General features: G+C 40.6%; 1 protein-coding gene and 1 pseudogene across 2 annotated transcripts; one reads left to right on the forward strand and one right to left on the reverse strand.

Moving 5' to 3' along the window:
- The first annotated feature begins 569 nt into the window (after positions 1-569).
- On the forward strand, positions 570-14,846 carry LOC139532314 (zinc finger protein 658B-like; annotated as a pseudogene).
- Positions 13,878-21,040, reverse strand: LOC139532313 (zinc finger protein 665-like). Of its 2 annotated transcripts, none has more exons than XM_071329770.1 (5): positions 20,233-21,040; positions 17,856-18,084; positions 17,570-17,676; positions 17,400-17,487; positions 13,878-15,961 (listed from the first exon to the last, which is right to left on the reverse strand). In XM_071329770.1, exons 1-5 carry the CDS (start codon positions 20,380-20,382, stop codon positions 14,376-14,378), a joined length of 2,160 nt encoding a protein of 719 aa, XP_071185871.1. In that variant the 5' UTR covers positions 20,383-21,040; the 3' UTR covers positions 13,878-14,375. The 2 variants fall into 2 exon arrangements, with proteins under 2 accessions (XP_071185871.1, XP_071185870.1); XM_071329769.1 differs by having other exon boundaries at positions 17,856-18,090.
- Between the last annotated feature and the right edge of the window lie 2,791 nt (positions 21,041-23,831).

Below are 23,831 nucleotides of genomic sequence, written 5' to 3' on the forward strand. Positions count from 1 at the left end.
GAAAGCGAACCGCAGATGACACTGTTGTTGCTCACGCTAATGTTGTTCACGACACACACGTGGAGAGGAATAGCTAACCAGACAGCGGATACACGTGCAGCAGCAATGCTCTCAAGATAGGCATTTTACTTTATTTCAATTTGAATATAAATCTAATCAAAAGCGTAAATTACTACCAGCAAAAACTATTTTGTATAGATTAGCATAGCAGATTTCGGTGGTTTGCAGCCTCTGGTTTTACCCGAACCCCTTCTGTTCAATTCAATTCAATTTTATTTTATATAGCCCTTCGTACATCAGCTAATATCTCGAAGTGCTGTACAGACACCCAGCCTAAAACCCCAAACAGCTAGTAATGCAGGTGTAGAAGCACGGTGGCTAGGAAAAACTCCCTAGAAAGGCCAAAACCTAGGAAGAAACCTAGAGAGGAACCAGGCTATGAGGGGTGGCCAGTCCTCTTCTGGCTGTGCCGGGTGGAGATTATAACAGAACTATGCCAAGATGTTCAAAAATGTTCATAAGTGACAAGCATGGTCAAATAATAATCATGAATAATTTTCAGTTGTCAGTTCTGTTGTCATTCAAAACACGTCAGAGAAAATGGCGGAACTTGGAAAAGACGCAGGACCTCCCCAACCAATGCAGGAGAACCGAGATGAAGAGTAGTCGGGCAATTCCAAGGTAACAGAATGACGCGGAGACTTCTATTTTTCACTTTAAAAGTATGCCAAACAATAACCATCGATTGCAAAGTTAAGCAAACGACACAGCTCTATGCACAAGGCCTACTTTAAATAATTTCCACAAAAAAAATGTACAAAAGCACATTTACTCGAAGAACAGTGCAGATGTAAATGTTGGTAACAACATGGTAAAATCTCCCTGCGTTGTTTTATGTAGCATTTTCCAAAAACTGAAATATCTACTCCAAAGTAAGATTCAAACATGTCTGTAGAAAGAATACGTGTCAGCAATGATATAACACATTGAGTTTGAAAAAAAAATATTTTGGTATTTGAACAACAGTAAGTGAAGTGGATTAACACCCAGTAACATAATGATATCATTGGCTCCCTTTCCCTGATCTGTACTATACAGAAATGCTGAATAGACACAAAGGTAGACAAATGTAATATCCTCCTTTGCATGTTTGGGTATTATTCTACAGACTGGCTATTATTCTAATGAGCTCGTAAACAAAACCCCATTTGGTTGGTCCGGACCAAATCAATCAATTGTATTTTATAAAGTGCTCTAAAAAAATCTGTACCAATCATAGATATCTATATTTCACACGTTTGGACATCAAAGTATAGCACAGAAGAGTAAAATACAGTACATTTTAAATGTACTCTACTCTAGTGTACGCTACTGTACTTAATTATTGTAGAGTACCATACTGTACTGTCCTATACTCTACTTTTATTTACTGTACTGTCCAAACTTGTGAAACAGAGTCTATGATTGGTTCAGATTTGGACTGACCAAATTTCAACTACTTTTCAAATGTCCATGGACGTCCGGTGTTGGTAGGTGCTCAGTGGGTGAGAGGGCTGGTTACAGTCAATTGAAAGAGGGGGCTCATGGGTAGGTGTCATTAAGAACCGGGAGCGGTGACATTAACTGGAGAGAGAAGAGAGAGGGAGGGAGGGGATGTCCAGATTCTCACACTCTTGCTTTGACCACCAGGTGACAGAAAGAGAAAGTAAACAGTTATGAGCTGAACTTAACAGTATGTCAGCGGAAGAGAGGACAGTTTGTGACTACTATGAATTCCCATTGTAGCTATTTCAGTTGCAGTCATTCTGTTACAGATTTTTTTTGGTCATTCTTTTACTGATTTGGCAACAGAATGATGCACTTTAAATCACTTAATAAATTGTTTAAAAAAACATTTTAAAAAGGTGGGTTTTTGGTAACAGAATTCCAAGACACTAGGCAATATTTCTTAAACTTACATACATAAGGGACATCTGGTACGGGAGCCGTATGATCGGTGAGGATTCTCCCATTGGAAATGTACGGTCCCTTACCTGACGTCCGACTTCGTCCGGGAAAATCGCGGACGGCGTCGGGCCGAGGGCGCGGGGGAGCTCTTTCGGGAAGTCATGTCGGAAATCGTTTCGGACTTTCGGTCGCCGTTTTATAAAAATAACAAATTTTTGACTTGCTCCCCGCATTCTCGAAAATTCCCACAAGGCGGAAAATAAATCATATTGCAGGCGCACGAACACGGGGCAAACGAGCGCGGCCTTTTCTCCTAAACGGAAAATATTTCGAAGACGAAACTCGGCGAGCGTAGGTTTGGAGTAAAGGGAAGTTGGCCCCGAACAAGATGGCGTCGAGGCTTCGGCGCTTTTTGAGTTATGGCCATTTTGCTGGGATCAAAGGTCAAAAACGAAAAGTAGGGTGCGATTTGACCGCTTCACGTCAAAGTACATAAGCGTACGGTGTCAGGAAAAAAAAAAACTGCCGTTTATCTATCGTAATTTAAGAGAAATAGTACATTGTCCATTTGGTGATGTTCACGAAGAGGAATTTTTTTTTCAAAAAAATCACAGATCCAGTTGCAGTTTGTTCACACGAACATTTTTAAAGTGGGTCTCGAAGCTCTGCGAGAATTCTGTGATTTTATGTGATTTTATGAAGTAACACACACTCATTTAACCCTCTGTTAATAAGTCAGTTCTTAACATAAAGACTTAAAGCTCAATATTATATAAGAGCCTACCCCAAGGAGGGTATGTGTTCACGTTCAGCTTCCTATGTCAACTGGAAGTACCTTAAAATGGTGCATAGGGTCAGGTTTGAAGGGTAATAAAGGTCAGATCTTTTCAAAACTTCACTTGTGTGATTAGACAACCCTCGTGAACTGTAATCAGTCATTTTTCCCAACAGACAGCTCTCTCACACAAACACACACACACAAAAAGGAAGGATGGAGTGAAAAAGTACGGTGCTTAAAGACACACAAAGCCTGCAACGGTATTACTATTATCTCCAGGCCGTGCCGAGTTCAACGAGATGCCCCGCTTGACCGTAGCTCGTTCGGTCTGAGCGCAGCGACCGTTACAAGAAGACGGACCCAAATGACCTATTGACCTCATGTCAATTTTATTTGCTTTTGGGAGACAGAGAGAGAACCGTTAAGGTTAAAAGCACAATTTCACCTCAGGAATGTTCTTAAGGTCCTCCCGATCTGTGCAAGCCTAACCTTGACCTTGTGGCATTAACCCTTAACAGTTAAAAGCTGGTGTTTACATCAAACAATTTACAATGACATGTCGCCCCATAGGAATACATTGACTGCACCTCTCAATTCAACCTGAAGCCTATGTGGGTTATGAATGTCTTATGAACCTGTCTTTGATGTCAGTCCATCAGGCCACCATGAGGTCTACCTGTGTCGATTCTAAGCTTCCTGGAGCAACCGGAAGTGGTTAAATCACCCTAAAAGTGTTTGCCATAGCCAACCTGCAGTTTGAGAGAAATAGTGCATTCAGCCCTATGTAAATCAGTCAATTTTTAACATACAGACTTAAAACTCAGGATTCTGTAACAGCCTACTCCAGTGATGATATGTGTTTATTTATAGCTTCCTGTGACAACCGGAAGTGCCATAACTGGTGTCTAATTGGCTGTTTCGAAGGGTTAAAAATGTCAAATCTTTCCAAAACTTCATATATGTGAATAGACAACCCTCATGAACTGTAAATCAGTCCTTCATCCCATCAGATTTCAAAAAAAAAAAAACACACCGACACAGAAATGATGGAGGGACACACTGAGGGGCTAAGAGGCAGACAGTGCATGTGGTAGTTAGTTTTGTTCCAACTTTTAAAGAACCGTCAGACCTAGAGTTCTGAAAATTTACAAACCTGTTCTAGACCTCAGGTCGATTGTGCACAGTGAATTATGTGGCTCTAGAAGGTTCTCGGGTCGATAAAAAGCCTCGTGTATTTGCCATGTTTTCAATTCATTTTGACCTCAACGAAACGGACGACATTTAGAAACGTCCCAGAGTCTCAAGACTAGGTGCGTTGAAACCGGCTCGGCCCATATAGACAGACCCCAACAAGCCTGTTTGATTGCTCATTCAAGGACCCCGTAGCAAGGCAATGAAAAAAGTGGAATTTCAGCACCAATTAGGGTTTTGCTCGGGCACCGAATGACCTATCGAGCCGAAACTTGGGATTCGAGGTCGCCTCACATAGGGCTAAACATAATGTGAGCACTGGACCCGCAGCTAGAACATAACTACGTATTATTTGTTTTATTATGGTTTAAATAGAAGGCGCTGTGAATTTTGGGCCTGCTCTGAAATATGTTATAGTTGGCATCTAAAGGAGTTGGAATAAGTGAGTTTGGAGTCAGATGGTATCAGTTTGGTGTCTGAAAATATCTATTTGACTGATGGACACTGACTTGCTCGTTGACTTTTGTACATTTGCAATATGTTTCAACGGGGAGGTACCATGAGGATAAAGCGACACGATGAAATTTCACGAAACGAGCGATGGAGAGGAACCACTATCACTGCCCGGCCATCCTGAGGTCATCAGACCGTTGACTTTTGCATTTGTAAAGTATTTAAAGAATGCCCGTTAGATTTGCAATATGATTCAACATCACATCATATTGCAAATGCCCGTTAAATTTGCAATATGATGTGATGTTGAATCATATTGCAAATGTAACGGGCATTCTTTAAATACTTTACAAATGCAAAAGTCAACGGTCTGATGACCTCAGGATGGCCGGGCAGTGATAGTGGTTCCTCTCCATCGCTCGTTTCGTGAAATTTCATCATGTCGCTTTATCCTCATGGTACCTCCCCGTTGAAACATATTGCAAATGGACAAAAGTCAACTAGCAAGTCAACTAGCAATTGTCAACCAAAGTCAACTAGCAAGTGTCCATAAGTCAATGACATCTTTTCAGACACCAAACTGATACCATCTGACTCCAAACTCACTTTTTCCAACTCCTTTAGAAGCCAACTATCAAATATTTCAGAGCAGGCCCAAAATTCACAGCGCCTTCCATGAATGCAGCAAAATAGCATTCTGAAATCACCACTAAAATGACATCACCATAATCTCCAGGCCGTGCCGAGTTCAACGAGATGCCCCGCTTGGCCGTAGCTCGCTCGGTCTGAGCGCAGCGACCGTTACAAGAAGACAGAGCAAAATGACCTTTTGACCTCCATGTCAATTTTATTTGCTTTTGGGAGACAGCGAGAGAACCGTTAGGGCTAGAAACACAATTTCACCTCAGGAATGTTCTTAAGGTCCACCCGATCTGTGCAAGCCTAACATTGACCCTGTGGCATTAACCCTTAACAGTTAAATGAAGGTGTTTAGATCAAACAGTTTACAATGACATTTCGCCCCATAGGAATACATTGACTGCACCTCCAAATTCAACCTGAAGCCTATGTGGGTTATGAATGTCTTATGAACCTGTCTTTGATAACAATCCATCAGGCCATTATGAGGTCTACCTGTGTTGATTTTAAGCTACCTGGACCAACCGGAAGTAGTTAAAACCACCCTAAAAGGTGTCCTGATATACATGACTTGCAATTTTGAAAATCACTGCATTCAACCCTATGTAGATCAGTCAATTCTAAACGTATAGACTTAAAATTCAGGATTCTGTAACAGCATACCCCTATCAAGATATGTGTTTACCTATAGCTTCCTGTGCCAACCGGAAGTGCCTTAAAATGGTGTCATGGGTGCTGTTTCGAAGGGTTAAAAAAGACAGATCTTTCCAAAACTTTAAGTGTGTGATTAGGCAACCTTCATGAAGTGTAAATCAGTCATTTCTCCCAACAGATGTCAAAGAAAAGCTCTCTCACACAAACACACACACACAAAAAGCAAGGATGGAGTGAAAAAGTACGGTGCTTAAAGACACACAAAGCCTGCGACGGTATTACTATTATCTCCAGGCCGTGCCGAGTTCAACGAGATGCCCCGCTTAACCGTAGCTTGCTCGGTCTGAGCGCAGCGACCGTTACAAGAAGACGGACACAAATGACCCTTTGACCTCAATGTCAATTTGATTTGCTTTTGGGAGACAGAGAGAGAACCGTTAAGGTTAGAAGCACAATTTTACCTCAGGAACACTCCTAAGGTCCTCCCGATCTGTGCAAGCCTAACCTTGACTCTGTGGCATTAACCCTTCACAGTTAAAAGAAGGTGTTTACATCAAACAGTATACAATGAAATGTAGCCCCATAGGAATACATTGAGTGCACCTCTAAATTCAACCTGAAGCCTATGTGGGTTATGAATGTCTTATGAACCTGTCTTTGATAACAATCCATCAGGCCACTATGAGGTCTACCTGTGTTGATTCTAAGCTTCCTGAAGCAACCGGAAGTGGTTAAATAACCCTAAAAGTGTTTTGCCATAGCCAACCAGCAGTTTGTGATTTATAGTGCATTCAACCCTGTGTAAATCAGTCAGTTCTTAACGTATAGACTTAAAACTCAGGATTCTCTAAGAGCATACCCCGATCAGCATATGTCTTTACCTATAGCTTCCTGTGCCAACCGGAAGTGCCTTAAAATGGGGTCATAGGTGCTGTTTAAAAGGGTTAAAAAAGTCAGATCTTTCCAAAACTTTAAGTGTGTGATTAGGCAACCTTCATGAACTGTAAATCAGTCATTTCTCGAAACAGATGTCAAAGAAAAGCTCACACACACACAAACAAGTCCAAACTGTTTGTGCACCTGGCATTATTTTTAGGTTACCAGATGCCCTGGTTGAAACTGCGTTTAGGGGGCATCCAGACTTCCAACCCGCTCTGGGAGCACTGTTCGACGGACAAAAATCAGTGGGTGTTGGCCTGAGTGATTTATGGAGGTTTTCCAAAAAAGTCAGAAAATATTCTATGTTTTTTTTCTGAAAAATATTTTTTGTTTTTTATTCTCGAGTCAATGGCCTGAGTGATTTATGGAGTTTTTCCAAAAAACTCGAAAAATATTCTAAGTCCAAACTTTTCGTGCACCTGGTATTTTTTTTAGGTTACCAGATGCCCTGGATGAAATTGCGTTTAGGGGGCATCCGGACTTCCATACCCGCTCTGGGAGCACTATTCGACGGACAAAAATCAATGGGTGTTGGCCTGAGTGATTTATGGAGGTTTTCCAAAAAACTCGAAAAATATTCTAAGTCCAAACTTTTAGGTTACCAGGTGCCCTGTTTCAAGACGGTTGAAATTGCGTTTAGGGGGCATCCAGACCTCCATACCCGCTCTGGGAGCACTATTCTACGGACAAAAATCAATGGGGGTTGGCCTGAGTGATTTATGGAGGTTTTCCAAAAAAGTCAAAAAATATTCTATGTTTTATCTTCTGAAAAATATTTTATGTTTTTTCTTCTCGAGTCAATGGGGTCTGGCCTGAGTGATTTAAGGAGGTTTCCAAAAAAAGTAAAAAAAAAAATATTTTTCATGTTTTCATGTCATTTTTCAAAACGGTTTTAAATGCTTTTAGGTGTCATCCAGACGTCCATGGGAGCACTATACTACGGCCCCAAATCAATGGGTGCTGGCCTGAGTGATTTATGGAGGTTTGGGGGGTGATAAGTACAAGTAAACATTTATAAAAAATGATGATAGTAAAATGTGACTAAAGTATTTTCATACAGTTCTTATACATGTGTAATTGACGTAAAAATCGAAAGAATTTCAAAAAACGGTCCAGAAAGCACTTTTTTAAATGGAATATATGTTTTTTCCACATTTTTAACATTTTTGACTTTTAACTTTTGACTTTTGACTTCCTATGAAATCACATTCCAAATGCACAAAACATATTCCTTAAGTACAAGTAAACATTTATAAAAAATTATGATAGTAAAATGTGACTAAAGTATTTTCATACAGTTCTTATACATGTGTAATTTACATAAAAATCGAAAGAATTTCAAAAAATGGTCCAGAAAGCACCTTTTTAAAGGGGGTGATATGTCTTTTTCAAATTTTTGACATTTTTGACTTTTGACTTTTGACTTCCTATGAAATCACATTCCAAAATGCACAAAACATATTCCTTAAGTCCAAATAAAAATGTCCAAAAAATTATGTTAATAAAATTTGACAAAAGTATTTTCATACAGTTCTTACACATGTGTAATTGACATAAAAATCGAAAGAATTTCAAAAAACGGTCAAGAAAGCACTTTTTTAAAGGGGGTGATACGTTTTTTCCAAATTTTTGACATTTTTGACTTTTGACTTTTGACTTCCTATGAAATCACATTCCAAAATGCACAAAACATATTCCTTAAGTCCAAATAAAAATGTCCAAAAAATTATGTTAATAAAATTTGACAAAAGTATTTTCATACAGTTCTTACACATGTGTAATTGACATAAAAATCGAAAGAATTTCGAAAAACGGTCCAGAAAGCACTTTTTTAAGGGGGTGATAAGTTTCTGCCAAAACTTAAAAAATTTCAAAATTTGGCTCTGGGGTCTTGACTTGCGTTACAGTAAGCCTATGAAAAAATAAGATGGAACTCACACGCCCACTATAGGATTTTTGGGGTGTTACACAGCTCATTTACAATATGGCATTTGCCACCAACTTTGGACGAAACACCGCCGGTTGCAATATGAAATCCCACACAATCCCATCGTGTGTATGGTTCGCTCTCTGCCAATAAGTTGCCATGTTATTTTGTACAATTGGGGGGGGAGTTCCCTTACAGAAGGGAAATAGTTTCTGCAAGTCTAAATGCTAATATTAGCTGGCAGGGGTCTTTACTTCAATGTTATTGTTTGGATGTACAGTACCAGTCAAAGGTTTGAACACACCTACTCATTCAAGGTTTTTTCTTTATTTTTACTATTTTCTACATTGTAGAATAATAGCGAAGACATCAAAACTATGAAATAACACATATGGAATCATGTAGTAACCAAAAAAGTGTCAAACAAATATATATTTTAGATTTTTCAAAGTAGCCACCCTTTGCCTTGATGACAGCATTGCACACTCTTGGCATTCTCTCAACCAGCTTCATGAGATAGTCATCTGGAATGCATTTCAATTAACAGGTGTGTCTTGTTCAAAGTTAATTTGTGGAATTTCATTCTTAATGCGTTTGAGTCAATCAGTTGTGTTGTGACAAGGTAGGGGGGTATACAGAAGATGGCCCTATTTGTTAAAAGACCATGTCCAGATTATGGCAAGAACAGCTCAAATAAGCAAAGATAAACGATAATCCATCATTACTTTAAAAACATGGTCAGTATATCCGGAAAATGCCAAGAACTTTGAAAGTTTCTTCAGGGGCAGTCGCAAAAACCATCAAGCGCTGTGATGAAACTGGCTCTCTTGAGGACCGCCACAGGAAAGGAAGACCCAGAGTTACCTCTGCTGCAGAGGATAAGTTCATTAGAGTTAACAGCCTCAGAAATTGAAGCCCAAATAAATGCTTCAGAGTTCAAGTAACAGACACATCTCAACAACTTTTCAGAGGAGACTGCATGAATCAGGCCTTCATGGTCGAATTGCTGCAAAGGAATCACTAAAGGAAACCAATAAGAAGACACTTGCTTTGACACAGAAACACAAGCAATGGACATTAATTAGATCGGTGGAAATCTGTCCTTTGGTCTGATGAGTCCAAATTGGACATTTTTGGTTCCAACTGTCGTGTCTTTGTGAGACGCAGAGTAGGTGAACAGATGATCTCCGCATGTGTGGTTCCAACCGTAAAGCACAGAGGAGGAGGTGTGATGGTACTTTGCTAGTGACACTGTCTGTGATTTATTTAGAATTCAAGGCACACTTTACCAGCATGGCTACAACAGCATTCTGCAGCGATACCCCATCCCATCTGTTTTTTTTCCTTGTGGGACTATTTTTTGTTTTTCAACAGGACAATGACCCCAAGCTGTGTAAGGGCTATTTGACCAAGAAGGAGAATAATGGAGGGCTCCATCAGATGACTTGGCCTCCACAATCACCCGACCTCAACCAATTGAGATAGTTTGGGATGAGTTGGACCACAGAGTGAAGGAAAAGCAGCCAACAAGTGCTCAGCATATGTGGGAACTCCCTCAAGACTGTTAAAAGCATTCCAGGTGAAGCTGGTTGAGAGAATGCCAAGAGTGTGGAAAGCTGTCATCAAGGCAAAGGGTGGCTACTTTGAAGAATCTAAAATATATTTTGATTTGTTTTACACTATTTTGGTTACTACATGATTCCATATGTGTTATTTCATAGTTTTGATGTCTTCATTATTATTCTACAATGTAGAAAATAGTAAAAATAAAGAAAAACCCTTGAATGAGTAAGTGTGTCCAAACTTTTGACTGGTACTGTATTTCTAATACTTTTTAAGACTTGTTCGGCTAGATGTTTTCTAAGACCCCTTTTTCTTCTGTTTGACCAGAAATCAAAGCCTTGGCTTATTCCACATTTTAGGATGGAAAAATGGTCGGAAAATGTATATATAACCTAAAAAAAAACATTAAAAACCCCAACTTTCATTGGCACCAAATTTGATGTGCTCCAATGATTTTCACATGCTAGTGATCATGGGGCTTTTTACATGGAAATGTCCACTACTACTACTGTCAATGAACCTTCTCTAGCCTAGATCACAAGCCAATGCAATCAATATGCTATATCATGGTGATCTCTAGACCTAATTTCAAATCATCATTATCATGTTGATACTGCTAGGTATTTCAAATTATTAGACTTAGCTACTACTGTAAAGATGTGAGGACCCCAAGTTATTTGTTTAGCTATTTATTGTATATGCTATCTATTCTAATTTGGACTTGAACTGTAATGAAAAGTAGGCTATATTATCTATTACAAAATTATGTTTTAGAGAACACAGATGATACTAGGCCTACTGGTAATTATGCCATTTAAAAATGTTTTTCCAGGAAGAGGAGATGGACACCTCAGAAGACCTGCAAGATGACAACCTGATCGAGCAGGAACACTTCCACAGTTCTAATAATGAGCAGCAAGATGGACATTTGGTAGTTAGGAGGAATGTAATATTAGAACGAACTAAATTCAACCAAAGACAACAGGAAGCAGGAGAGACAGCTGATGAATTTATCTCTGCACTTCATTGTTTGTCAGAACATTGTGGTTATGGAGGTCTGCTCAGTGAGATGATAAGAGACAGACTAGTCATGGGCTTACGTGACAGAAGACTGTCCGAGCAATTACAAATGGACCCACAAATAACACTGGACAAAGCTGTCACACGCATTCGTCAAATTAAACTTGTGAAAAAGCAACAGGACCTGCCAGAGCATTCCTTCAAAGTTTCCAGCAACACTGCAAATATAAACAGTGTCCTGTCACATAGCAAACAGCAATGCCCAGCCAATTCCCAGTCCCTATCAGAGAAGAATCAAAACTCAGAAAGACCACAACAATGCAGGAGAATGAAGAGGAGCCCCTAGATACTGATGACTTCATTGTGGATTTCAGTCCTGGAGGAGAGAAGCCTCAATACTGCGCCTACTGCGGTAGGAGCTTTCAAAAAGTGAGGGATCTTACAAGACACCAGCGAACACATACTGGAGAGAAGCCTCATAACTGCTCTGATTGCAACAGAAGTTTTGGGTGATTAGATAATCTCAAATCACACCAAAAATTACACATGAAAGACAAACATAATTTTCACTCCCCTAATTCGTGGAAAGCTTTGTCATATTGGAGAAGCTTGAAAAACACCAGCTGGAGAATACCTTCAAAGCTACCAGCAGTACAGCAAATGTAGACAGTGTGCCTGAACTTGGGAAAAATCAACACCCAGAAAGACAACTGCCCCAAACAACTCAGGAGAACAGAGAAGCCTCATCATGATACTTCCGATGACCCTATTGTGAGTTCTAATGGAGGTGAAAGGCGTCATCCCTGCTCCGACTGTGGGAAGAGCTTTACACGAGTTTATCATCTTAAAAGACACCAACGAACACATACGGGAGAGAAGCCTCATCGGTGCTCTGATTTTGGCAAAGGTTATGATCAGTCGTATGATCTGAAAATACACCACAAGCGAAAGCATATGAAAGGGAAATACTTCCAATGAAATCATTGTGAAGAACGTTTCTCCAAACCAGAGGATCTGAACACACACATGCATGTACATGCTGGAGAAAAGCCATACCTTTGCCCAGACTGTGGGAAGAGATTCCAGTTGTTAAATGCATTTGAAATGCACCAACAAAAACATACTTTGGGGCTTCTTGAGTGCTCTTATTGTGGTAAAAGTTTTTCTAAAGTGGATAAACTTAAACTACACCAGCGAACACATACGGGAGAGAAACATTTTCGCTGCCCTGATTGTGGGAAAAGTTTTACCCGCTCTGATAATCTGAAAAGTCACCAGAGGACACATAAGAAAGAGGGTGATTGTCTTTACTGTGATAAAAGTTTTTCTGAACCGGGAGAACTAAAAATACACATGGATGTACATAGTCAAGAAAGGCCTCACCTTTGCCCCGACTGTGGGAAGAGATTCAAACTGTTATGGTCGTTGAAAAAGCACCAGCGAAAACACACAGAGAAGATCTCACCAAGGGAAAAGCGTCACCACTGTTCCGACTGCAATAAGAGTTTTACTCACGGATATCATCTTAAAAGACATCAGGAAACACACACAGGAGAAAGGCCTTACCACTGCTCTAATTGTGACAAACGCTTTGCAGGAAAGGAGAGGCTTAAACAACATCAACTAACACACAAGGAAAATAAATGTTACAGCTGTTCAAGGTGTGATAAGATTTCCTGACATGGCAAAACTAAGATCACACCTTCCAGTACATTCTGTAGAACTGGCACTCCACTGTTCTGACTGTGTAAAGTGTTTCTTAAAAAAGGCAAAGTTTGAAAGACATAAAAAAATATACACTGGAAATGGAAAAATACCATTCCTCTCCACTGACTGCGGGGAGGTTTTTACAAATTTGCGACAGTTGGAAAAGCACCAGCGAATACACACTGTAGAGAAACCATACTACTGCATTGATTGCGGGAAGAGTTTTGCTCTTGAAAAAACATTTAAGTGTCACAAACAAGCACACAAGTTCCAACTCTCTGGAGAAAGAGCAGCCTATCCCTGCTCGGAATGTGGAGATACTTTTTCTCGTTCATGTGATGACTCATGTGAGAAGGGTGCATAATAAAGAGAGACCTTTCCAGTGCTCCTGCTGTGGAAAAATATTTTTTCCAAAAGAACTCTCACAATACACATGAGAATGCACACTGGAGAGAAACCGTACCACTGATCAGAATGTGGACAAAGCTTCTCCCAAATGAACGACAGAAAACGCCACCAGAAGAGGCAACACTCTGGAGAGGAGACTTGATCTCTGTACTAAAAATCTGCTATCTGAGCAGCTAACCGATCGCTGCAGCTGTACATAGTCCATCTGTAAACAGCCCACCCAATTTACCTACCTCATCCCCTTACTGTTTTTATTTATTTACTTTTCTGCTCTTTTGCACACCAGTATCTCTACTTGCACATGATCATCTGATGATTTATCACTCCAGTGTTAATCTGCTAAATTGTAATTATTCGCTCCTATGGCCTATTTATTGCCTACCTCCTCATGCCTTTTGCACACAATGTATATAGACTCATTTCCCCCCCCCTACTGTGTTATTGACTTGTTTGTTTACTCCATGTCTAACTCTGTGTTGTTGTCTGTTCACACTGCTATGCTTTATCTTGGCCAGGTCGCAGTTGTAAATGAGAACTTGTTCTCAACTAGCCTACCTGGTTAAATAAAGGTGAAAAAAAGAGATTACAAAACTACAGTATGGAAGGCACAGTCACAGAGACACTCAATAAGAAAGGACTACAACAAAATACAATATTGTAATATTGTCTTTATTCCAGGTTTATTTTCATCAAATCCTTGAAATATCTTGTTTCAACAGTAAAGTTTATTTCACAAATGACTGCAGTTTTTTTTGTCGTCATCTCATCACCCTCCTAGTTTCTACCCTGCATAAATGGTATTTGTTAATCCTTCCCTGCACCTAAAGAATCCCATAAGGCCATCCAACCTAATAGTTAAGGCTATTTCAAAGAACAAAAAGTGTAGTTAATATATGGACTTGTCTATTAGAATAAAAGTCTCACTAGACAATTAATATTTGGGATGTGATCATCACAGTAAAGGAATCATTTACATGCCAAGATTATGGAATCTTTTGGGAAATCCACACAACAAAACCCAATGTCTTTAAGTATTCAGACTCATACACATTTGACTCAAGTTATTAGATATCCACGTTATTGAGATTGTAACATCTTGGCATGTAATCCTCATTTCTTACTTCTGAAAGTGCGATCAGAAGATTTGCGTTAGCTACTGACGCAGTTGTGCTTTTTGAAGTGTCTTGAATCAGAAAAGCCTTTTCCACATCTCTTGCAGGAGTATGGCCTGACTCCTGTGTGCACTTGCATGTGGGTTTTGACATGATTGGCTTGTCTGAATCGTGTCCCACAGACATCACAGCTGAAAGGCTTCTCTCCCGTGTGGACTCGCTCATGCCTTTTGAGATTACCGATAAATCCGAAAGTCTTCCCACAATCACTGCACTTGTGTGGTTTCTCACCTGTATGGATCAGCTCATGTATCTTAAGAGATTGTTTTGTAATAAATCTCTTTCCACAACAACCACAAGCATTGGGCTTCTCTCCAGTGTGTAATTTCTGGTGATAGTCAAAAGTAACTTTATGGAGAAAAGTCTTTCCGCATGTGGAACAAGTGTATATGTTTTCTCCTGTGTGAATTCTTCCATGTGTTTTCAGAGAACCGATGGAGCTGAAGCCCTTCAAACATATCTCACAGCTGAAGGGTTTTGGTTGATCGGTTTGTTTTTGTTGGTTGGCCTTGTTCTTTCTGGTTCTTGAGTGCCCCTCTCCATCAGCCACGTGTGATAGCTTGTGAATTCTCAGTTGATAATTGTAAAGGTAAGTCTTTCCACAAACGTCACACATAAATGGTTTTAATGCCCCATGAACTAGCATGTGAGCTTTTAAGTTGGTGGACTGAATGAATGTCTTTCCACACGCCTCACATGTGTGCGGCCTCTTCTTCGTGTGAATTCGATGGTGTCTCGTAAGGTTCTCCTTAAAGCTGAAAGTAGCTTCACATATTTCACATCTAAATGGCTTCTCCCCTGTGTGAACTACCTGGTGCTCCTGCAATTCGACAGGACGCCAGAAGGTCTTGTCACAGTGGGAGCATGAGTGTGGGCGTTCTGTACGTTCTGTATGTACAGATCTAATATGCGTTTTCAGGTTTTGAGATATACTGAAATTCTTTCCACATGTAGTACAGCTGTATGGTTTTTCACCTGTGTGAACTCGCTGGTGTACGTCAAGCATGTACTTTGATGCAAAACCTCGTCCACAAGTGAGGCAGGTGAACGGTTTCACCTCTGCATGAACAAACTCATGTGATTTCAGATTTGTCTTACTACGGAATTTCTTTCCGCAAACTTTGCAACTGAAAGGTTTCTCTTTTGAGTGAGTTTGCATGTGTTGAGTCAGCATACAGTTCAGGCGGAAGGTTTTCGCACAAATGTCACACTTAAAGGGCCCCTTCGGTTTATTGTGAACTGCTATATGGCGTTTCAACAGACAGTTCGCGTGGAAGGTCTTCTCACATATGTCACACTTGAAGGGTTTCCTCAGCTTGGAAATGCTCTGCTGTATTCCGTGGCCGTTTTCGGTGGATTCTGTGCCATTAGCAGTACGGCTGCTTGTTTCTTTTGCATGACTGCCTCTCCCGCTGCCAGTTTCCTCTGGAACAGCAGCTCTCATAGGTTCACCCTTGGATTCAGTGTCTCTAAATGAGAGCTTTGTATTCAGTCCACGTGAGTCTCCCACAGAGAGAAGAAGAGAAGAAGTCTCTGTCGGTTTACTGTAAGCCTCTGCAGCACCTACAGATGAGAGGAATATACAGGCATTATGCTACAGTAAATGACTGGTTTGACAGACATCTTTCAATACAACACAATTGTACCAGCAACCACTGTATGGCTGTGTCACAAATGGCACCCCTATATAGTGAATAGGGTGAAGGGCTCGACTTACAGGGCTGCCCACTGGTCCCGGGAGGTTTTGGAAACCCTTGGACCAGTGAAAAGAATATTATATATCATTATTAAATGCCAAGAATTTTCAATCTAGGCTAATAGATTAAAAAAATATATGAAAAAAAGAGTAAAATTCCCTAAGCTGTTAGTTCATTATGTATATTATTTAGCACACTGTGCCACACACGGCCTACTTTGAGCAGAATATCACCGGGCAGCGAGAGCGTGCAGCTTTCAGACAACTGGTTGTGGAGCAGCTCACAGAAGAGCGGTAGGCACAGGAAAGCAGTAGAAAATACATTTCAAGTTATGATATCTAGCCTACCAGTGAATGTGAAGGCAAGAATTGGTGGATATGCAAACCTGGTATTTAAAATGTTTGGCCTGGTCTTGATTGAATGGTCTGAAGTGGACAGATAATTTTTTTTATTGAATTTATTCAAAAATGTGTTTAATTGCACTAGTTTCTCATAATTCATGAATAGAAAAGAATGCATCAGTGATTTGTATTTCCTGGAACTTTCTGAAGAAGTAATGCCTGTGTATGTTCTTTTGCCAGTTAGCATGCCGAAACTGTCCTTTAAAGGCTTTCCCAAAAAACCTTCCCAATTAAATATTGACTACAAAGTAGGCCTACCTGGCAGAATGATATCATGATGATTTGTATCAATCGGGTGGGCATTTGTTCAGCAAACTTTGCAATCACATGCACACCGCAGGAGGCTGGTGAGCAGAGGACGGCTCATAATCATGGCCAGAACGGAGTGAATGAAATGGCATCAAACACATGAAAACCATGTATTTGATATCATTCCACTCCAGCCATTACCACAAGCCTGTCCACCCCAATTAAGGTGCCACCAACCTCCTGTGATGCACACTATACATTGTACAGTAGGCTACAGAAACACCGCTAGCCAAACCGCCCGCTAGCCAAACACAAAAAAAAAAACACTCTGACTTAAATATCATTAAGAATAACACCCCCCTTATATTAATTTAGATTGTGCCAAGGTTTTATTTTTCCCCTCCAAACGATCAATGTAAATATGACATTGTCAAGTTCAAATGTAATTGTTTGGGTATGGAGGGTAGGTTATAATAAGCTCAGCCCGCAAATGAAAAATAAAATCACCTGCTATTGAAATTATGCGTGCATCATCTGCTTTCCTGTAAGATCTTGACCCCGGGCCATTAGCTTTCAGTTGGCACTGACAAATACCTGAATGTCAAGCCCTGCGGTGCCATTTAGGACTGAACCCATGTTTCTTTGGGATATTACCTTCAATGACTGACGTTTTAGTTCCTGATTTCACCTCACTCCTCTCCTTCACAGGGTCGGTGCTAGAGCCTGTATTTCTCGCAGTAGTCTGGAATGAAGGAAAGTCATTATTTTAATATAAACAGACATTTGTCAGATTTGCTAAAATCATACACAGAAGATGAACATACCTCTTCCCGTACAATGACAGTGTTTACTTGACTGACATCTCCAATGCTGAGCAACGCTGAGGCCACTGTGTTTGTCTTCACATTGTTAACAGGCATCATTGGGAGATCTTAAATAACAAGCAGATAAAACTTTACATTTCCTTTGCGTTGAACAACATTGTGCTGTTATGCATCACATCCCTTTACAAACAGGTGGAAGACAAACTATCAGTACAAGCAAACCATACAAACAGTTTTCTTTTGCTATATTCAATAGACAGTGATGAGTTGCTGGGCCCACACTCACCAACTGGCTTAATTTTAAAGATCTTTCCATTGTGCAGAATATGGGTTGGTCTTTTCGGTTCTTCTCGCCCCTCACCCTTCTCAACCATCGCCTTCAGATCTTTATCCATCTGCTCCACCTTGATCTTCAGTTTCTCATTTTCATTTTGTACAGCCGCAGAGACCTCTAGGAATAGTCTACAGATTTTACGAACAGCCTCCTTTGTCAACAGGTGCATAATGGTGCCAACCTGTTTCTAGAGAGAGATTGAAGTATATTAGAATGAAGCTAACAAAGTTACTCTCAATTTGTATTTTGCTACTTTCCTTAGCCAATTATACTTCACTGGCCCAGATACTAGACTTTAAATACGACAAACATGTGTGAAAGACAGGTGCATGTGCAAAGCGAGAACATAACATGTAATACATGTTTGATTTTGGGAGGGGTTAGCAACTAACAACTGGATTTAATACTTTCTTGTGCACTGTTCGTCACTACAAACCCTGGTTCGATCCTGGGCTGTATCACAACCGACCATGATTGGGAGTCCCATAGGGCGGCGCACAATTGGCCCAGCGTCGTCCGGGTTAGGGTTTGACCGGGGTAGGCCATCATTGTAAATAAGAATTTGTTCTTAACTGACTGGCCTACTTAAATAAAGGTTAATGAAAAAAATTGTTATTTCATAGTTTTGATTTATTCACTATTATCCTACAATGTAGAAAATAGTACAAATAAAGAAAAACCCTGGAATGAGTAGGTGTGTCCAAACTTTTGACTGGGACTGTATGTTTGTAATGTTATGGCTAGGTTGATGGCTGACCCATTGGTCTGACCAGGTAATGCCACGGGGTGTATTCATTAGTCGCAGACCGTAGCAACAAACGGTGTGCAATGGAAATGGTTTACCACCAACAGTCTTGCAACGAAAACAACAGTTTCGATTGATCAAATTTGGGTAGGTCCCTCCTCGTTTGGTTATATTTGCTTCGGTTTGGCTCCTAGAGTAAACCGTTTCCATTTGCAACAGGCCAAATGTTTTGCTATGGTCTGCGACCAATGAATACCTCCCTAGGGTGTATTTACTAGAGACCAAACCAACCTAATGGGAGCCAACAGAAGGAAATAGTACGAAACGGGACCAATTACGTATTTAAACCCTGGATAGCTGACGCTATGTCTTGGCCAATAAGAGCGTTTGAAGTGAATCAGGGAAAAACAATATCCCCACATTAAAATATCAAATTTGTCAACAATGCCACGATGTGTGGATACGGAAATAGCCAGCACCAATTCAAGGGATGTGGGAAGACATTTCATACGTAGTATCTAAATTATTTGTGTAGAAAATGTACTTTTTGGTTTATTTTGACAGCTTGTGGTACTGTGCAACCACAGCAACGCATGTATGCAAATGTCTGCTTATGCTAGCTGGCTTACAAAATGATAACCCATTGTTGTTGATGTTATTAAGCATGGATGAAGTGGTGATACATGTCCAATTTAACTGCTGTTCTTATGCATTTTCTAATAGTCCTTTCAAAACTGTTGAACAAATATTGTGCATTGACAATGAATGTAGTTTACATTAGCAGCCACCTAGTACTACATGACATATACAAAAAGGCCACCACTGAACCCAGAGATTTTAACAGTCTGAGTGAACCCACTCCTAAGTTTATTGTACCAAGATACATTTATTCATCTTGACTATTGAAATTTCTTTGTACTGGCTTAATGGGGGAGTAACTTTACATCAGATTTAACTTAAACTGGTTAGCAATATTGAAAACATTATGGGATCATGCATTAACTACTCCAGCTTTACATTATAGTCATCAACGCTGTGTTTCTTTGTCCTGTAGAGAGGTGAGGTACATGTTTTCATTTCAACAGCTACATGTTTTGGAAGATAAATACGTCTTTCTTTTCTCCATTACAGACACTGTAATACATACTTCTAAAAAACAATACATAGTATTGTATGAACTGAAGAGAAGCCAATCATTTCTCAATACAAATGTAAAATATAAAAACATTCGTTTTTAAATATATATATTTTTAAATAGAGTTCTTATGTTGCACTCCTCACTAAATAAATAGTTCAATGAATGTATATTTGTCCTTGAAACATTACATTGAAATACTGTATCATAATGGCGGACGGTGACTTCAGAACAGCACCCACTATAATATATTATTGGGCGGGACTAACCTGAATTTGTCCAATAAAAACTAGTTTTAGTCGCAAAACGTTTTCCGTTTGGAGAAATTGTAACCCCGGTTATAAGAATGATAGTCAATATTTTGCCACGGTCTTGGTCAAATGACCCACAAGATCCAAACTAACGCTTGCTTATTAAACAATTACAATCTTTGTAACAACGTTGCTCACCTTTTTTCCCAGGTTACTTTGTATTGGCGCCACGATTGATTCGTTGTCCAAAAACAGTTGGCTAATTTCTGCTACTGCCGTTTCAACGATAAAAGCCATAATCGATGTTGTTTCTGTCTCAAAAATAGTGCGACTGTTAAGACTAGACATGTTGTCCCTGTTAAGTAACTTCACGCAGTAACTTTATGCAGATATTTGGCTTCGTAACCTAGCTAACGTTAGCTACTAGCTATAATCGTACACAATCGTCGCGCGACCTTTTTTCGTTAAGCCTTAACAAATAACCGTCTTCTGTGTGGATTCAACGGATAAACACGGTATAATGTTTTCCTGTGTAAAGTTGTTTAAGCTTTAGCGTTTTGTAGGACAATGCTCTCTGACGTGACCATGATAACAACGTGTGTGTAGTGAACAACATTATTAGCGTGAGCAACAATCGGGGAATCGGCGGTTCGCCTTCAAAATAAAAGCCCCCCATTGAAACTGATAAAAATTGTAAAAACATGCCACAATTGGACTAGATAATGCTTAATAAGGTTGGAATGTTGTCATATAAATTCATCGAAAGACTATTATTGATTAATTTTAATAAATTTAAATCGCACTGTGGGTGTATTTTAATTCAGAATTTCAATGGGGTGGCAGGTAGCCTAGTGGTTAGAGTGTTTGACTGGTAACGTTAACCGAAAGGTGCAAGATCGAATCCACGTGCTGACAAGTCTGTCGTTCTGCCCCATAACAAGGCAGTTAACCCACTGTTCCTAGGCCGTCATTGAAAATAAGAATTTGTAATTAACCGACTTAGTTAAATAAAAAGGAAAGGAAGGCTAAGGAAAGTAGCAAAATACAAATTGAGAGTAACTTTGTTAGCTTCATTCTAATATACTTCAATCTCTCTAGAAACAGGTTGGCACCATTATGCACCTGTTGACAAAGGAGGCTGTTTGTAAAATCTGTAGACTATTCCTAGAGGTCTCTGCGGCTGTACAAAATGAAAATGAGAGACTGAAGATCAAGATGGATAAAGATCTGAAGGCGATGGTTGAGAAGGGTGAGGGGCGAGAAGAACCGAAAAGACCAACCCATATTCTGCACAATGGAAAGATCTTTCAAATTAAGCCAGTTGGTGAGTGTGGGCCCAGCAACTCATCACTGTCTATTGAATATAGCAAAAGAAAGCTGTTTGTATGGTTTGCTTGTACTGATAGTTTGTCTTCCACCTGTTTGTAAAGGGATGTGTCAGTTTTACAAGGGTATGTTTGGCAGCATGAGTGAAGGATGCTTTGTTGCAGTATAGGAAGCCGATTCTAGATTTAATTTTGGATTGGAGATGCTTAATGTGAGTCTGGAAGGAGAGTTTACAGTCTAACCAGACACCTAGGTATTTGTAGTTGTCCACGTATTCTAAGTCAGAGCCGTCCAGAGTAGTGATGCTGGACGGGCGGGCAGTGATCGATTGAATAACATGCATTTAGTTTTACTTGCATTTAAGAGCAGTTGGAGGCCACGGAAGGAGAGTTGTATGGCATTGAAGCTCGTCTGGAGGTTAGTTAACACAGTGTCCAAAGAGGGGCCAGAAGTATACAGAATGGTGTCATCTGCGTAGAGGTGGATCAGAGAATCACCAGCAGCAAGAGCGACATCATTGATGTATACAGAGAAGAGAGTCGGCCCGAGAATTGAACCCTGTGGCACCCCCATAGAGACTGCCAGAGGTCCGGACAATAGGCCCTCCGATTTGACACACTGAACTCCATAAGAGAAGTAGTTGGTGAACCAGGCGAGGCAATCATTTGAGAAACCAAGGCTGTTTAGTCTGCCAATAAGAATGTTGTGATTAACAGAGTCAAAAGCCATAGTCAGGTCGATGAAAACAGCTGCACAGTATTGTCTCTTATCGATGGCGGTTATGATATTGTTTAGGACCTTGAGCGTGGCTGAGGTGCACCCATGGCCAGCTCGGAAACCAGATTGCATAGCGGAGAAGGTACGGAGGGATTCGAAATGGTCGGTGATCTGTTAACTTGGCTTTCGAAGACCTTAGAAAGGCAGGGTAGGATAGATATAGGTCTGTAGCAGTTTGGGTCTAGAATATCTCCCCCTTTGAAAAGGGATGACAGCGGCAGCTTTCCAATCTTTGGGGATCTCAGACGATACAAAAGAGAGGTTGAACAGGCTAGTAAGAGGTTTGCAACAATTACGGCGGATAATTTTAGAAAGAGAGGGTCCAGATTGTCTAGCCTGGCTGATTTGTAGGGGTCCAGATTTTGCAGCTCTTTCATAACATCAGCTATCTGGATTTGGGTGAAGGAGAAATGGGGGATACTTGGGCAAGTTGCTGTGGGGGGTGCAGGGCTGTTGACCGGGGTAGGGGTAGCCAGGTAGAAAGCATGGCCAGCCATAGAAAAATGCTTTTGAAATTCTCAATTATCGCGGATTTATCAGTGGTGACAGTGTTTCCTAGCCTCAGTGCAGTGGACAGCTGGGAGGAGGTGCTCTTATTCTCCATGGACTTTACAGTGTCCCAGAACTTTTCGGAGTTTGTGCTACAAGATGCACATTTCTGTTTGAAAAAGCTAGCCTTAGCTTTCCTAACTGACTGTGTATATTGGTTCCTAACTTCCCTGAAAAGTTGCATATCGCGAGGGCTATTCGATGCTAATGCAGTACGCCACAGGATGTTTTTGTGCTGGTCAAGGGCAGTCAGGTCTGGAGTGAACCAAGGGTTATATCTGTTCCTGGTTCTACATTTGTTGAATGGGGCATGCTTATTTAAGATGGTGAGGAAAGAACTTTTAAAGAATAACCGGGCATCCTCTACTGACGGAATGAGGTCAATATCCTTCCAGGATACCCGGGCCAGGTCGATTAGAAAGGCCTGCTCGCTGATGTGTTTTAGGGAGCGTTTAATAATTTGTGTGAGATTGAGGGCATCAAGCTTAGATTGTAGGATGGCCGCGGTGTTAAGCATGTCCCAGTTTAGGTCACCTAACAGCACGAGCTCTGAAGATAGATGGAGGGCAATCAATTCACCGATGGTGTCCAGGGCACAGCTGGGTGCAGAAGGTGGTCTATTGTTAGGATTTATGTTTATGCACTATAGCCTGTTAGCTATCATATTGAAGATGAATATCGTTTTGTTACACACACACACAAGCAATACAGAGGGGTGTGTGTGTGTAGGTGTAAGGACTGACCACCACAGGCCATAAAAGCTGTGGACAGTTTGGAGAGGGGAGGGGTGCATCACTCTGGGCCAACCAGGGTGGTTGAGAGACTGTTCAGTACCATATTAGGAATTGTTTGAGTGAAGAATTAAGGGGAGACACAAGACGGAGCTAATCTACCCAGCAACCAGATGTGGACAAAAGGAACGCGCCAAGGGGCTTGGACAAATCCGAGGGCCAGCAAAGGCGGGGCAAAGTCTAAACCACGCCCAGCCTCTACTGTGATAGGCCAACAGACGCGTTGGAACTACGTCATCACGGTATAAGAACAGCTGTTTACGTACTTCCTGCAGTTCCCTGTTAACCCTGCGCGGTGATACAGCGATCCCGTATATACGAAAATTGCATTTGCCATTCATTGTTTGCGGTAAT

Source organism: Salvelinus alpinus, chromosome 10 (genome assembly GCF_045679555.1).
Source record: "Salvelinus alpinus chromosome 10, SLU_Salpinus.1, whole genome shotgun sequence".
Classification (NCBI taxonomy): domain Eukaryota; kingdom Metazoa; phylum Chordata; class Actinopteri; order Salmoniformes; family Salmonidae; genus Salvelinus; species Salvelinus alpinus.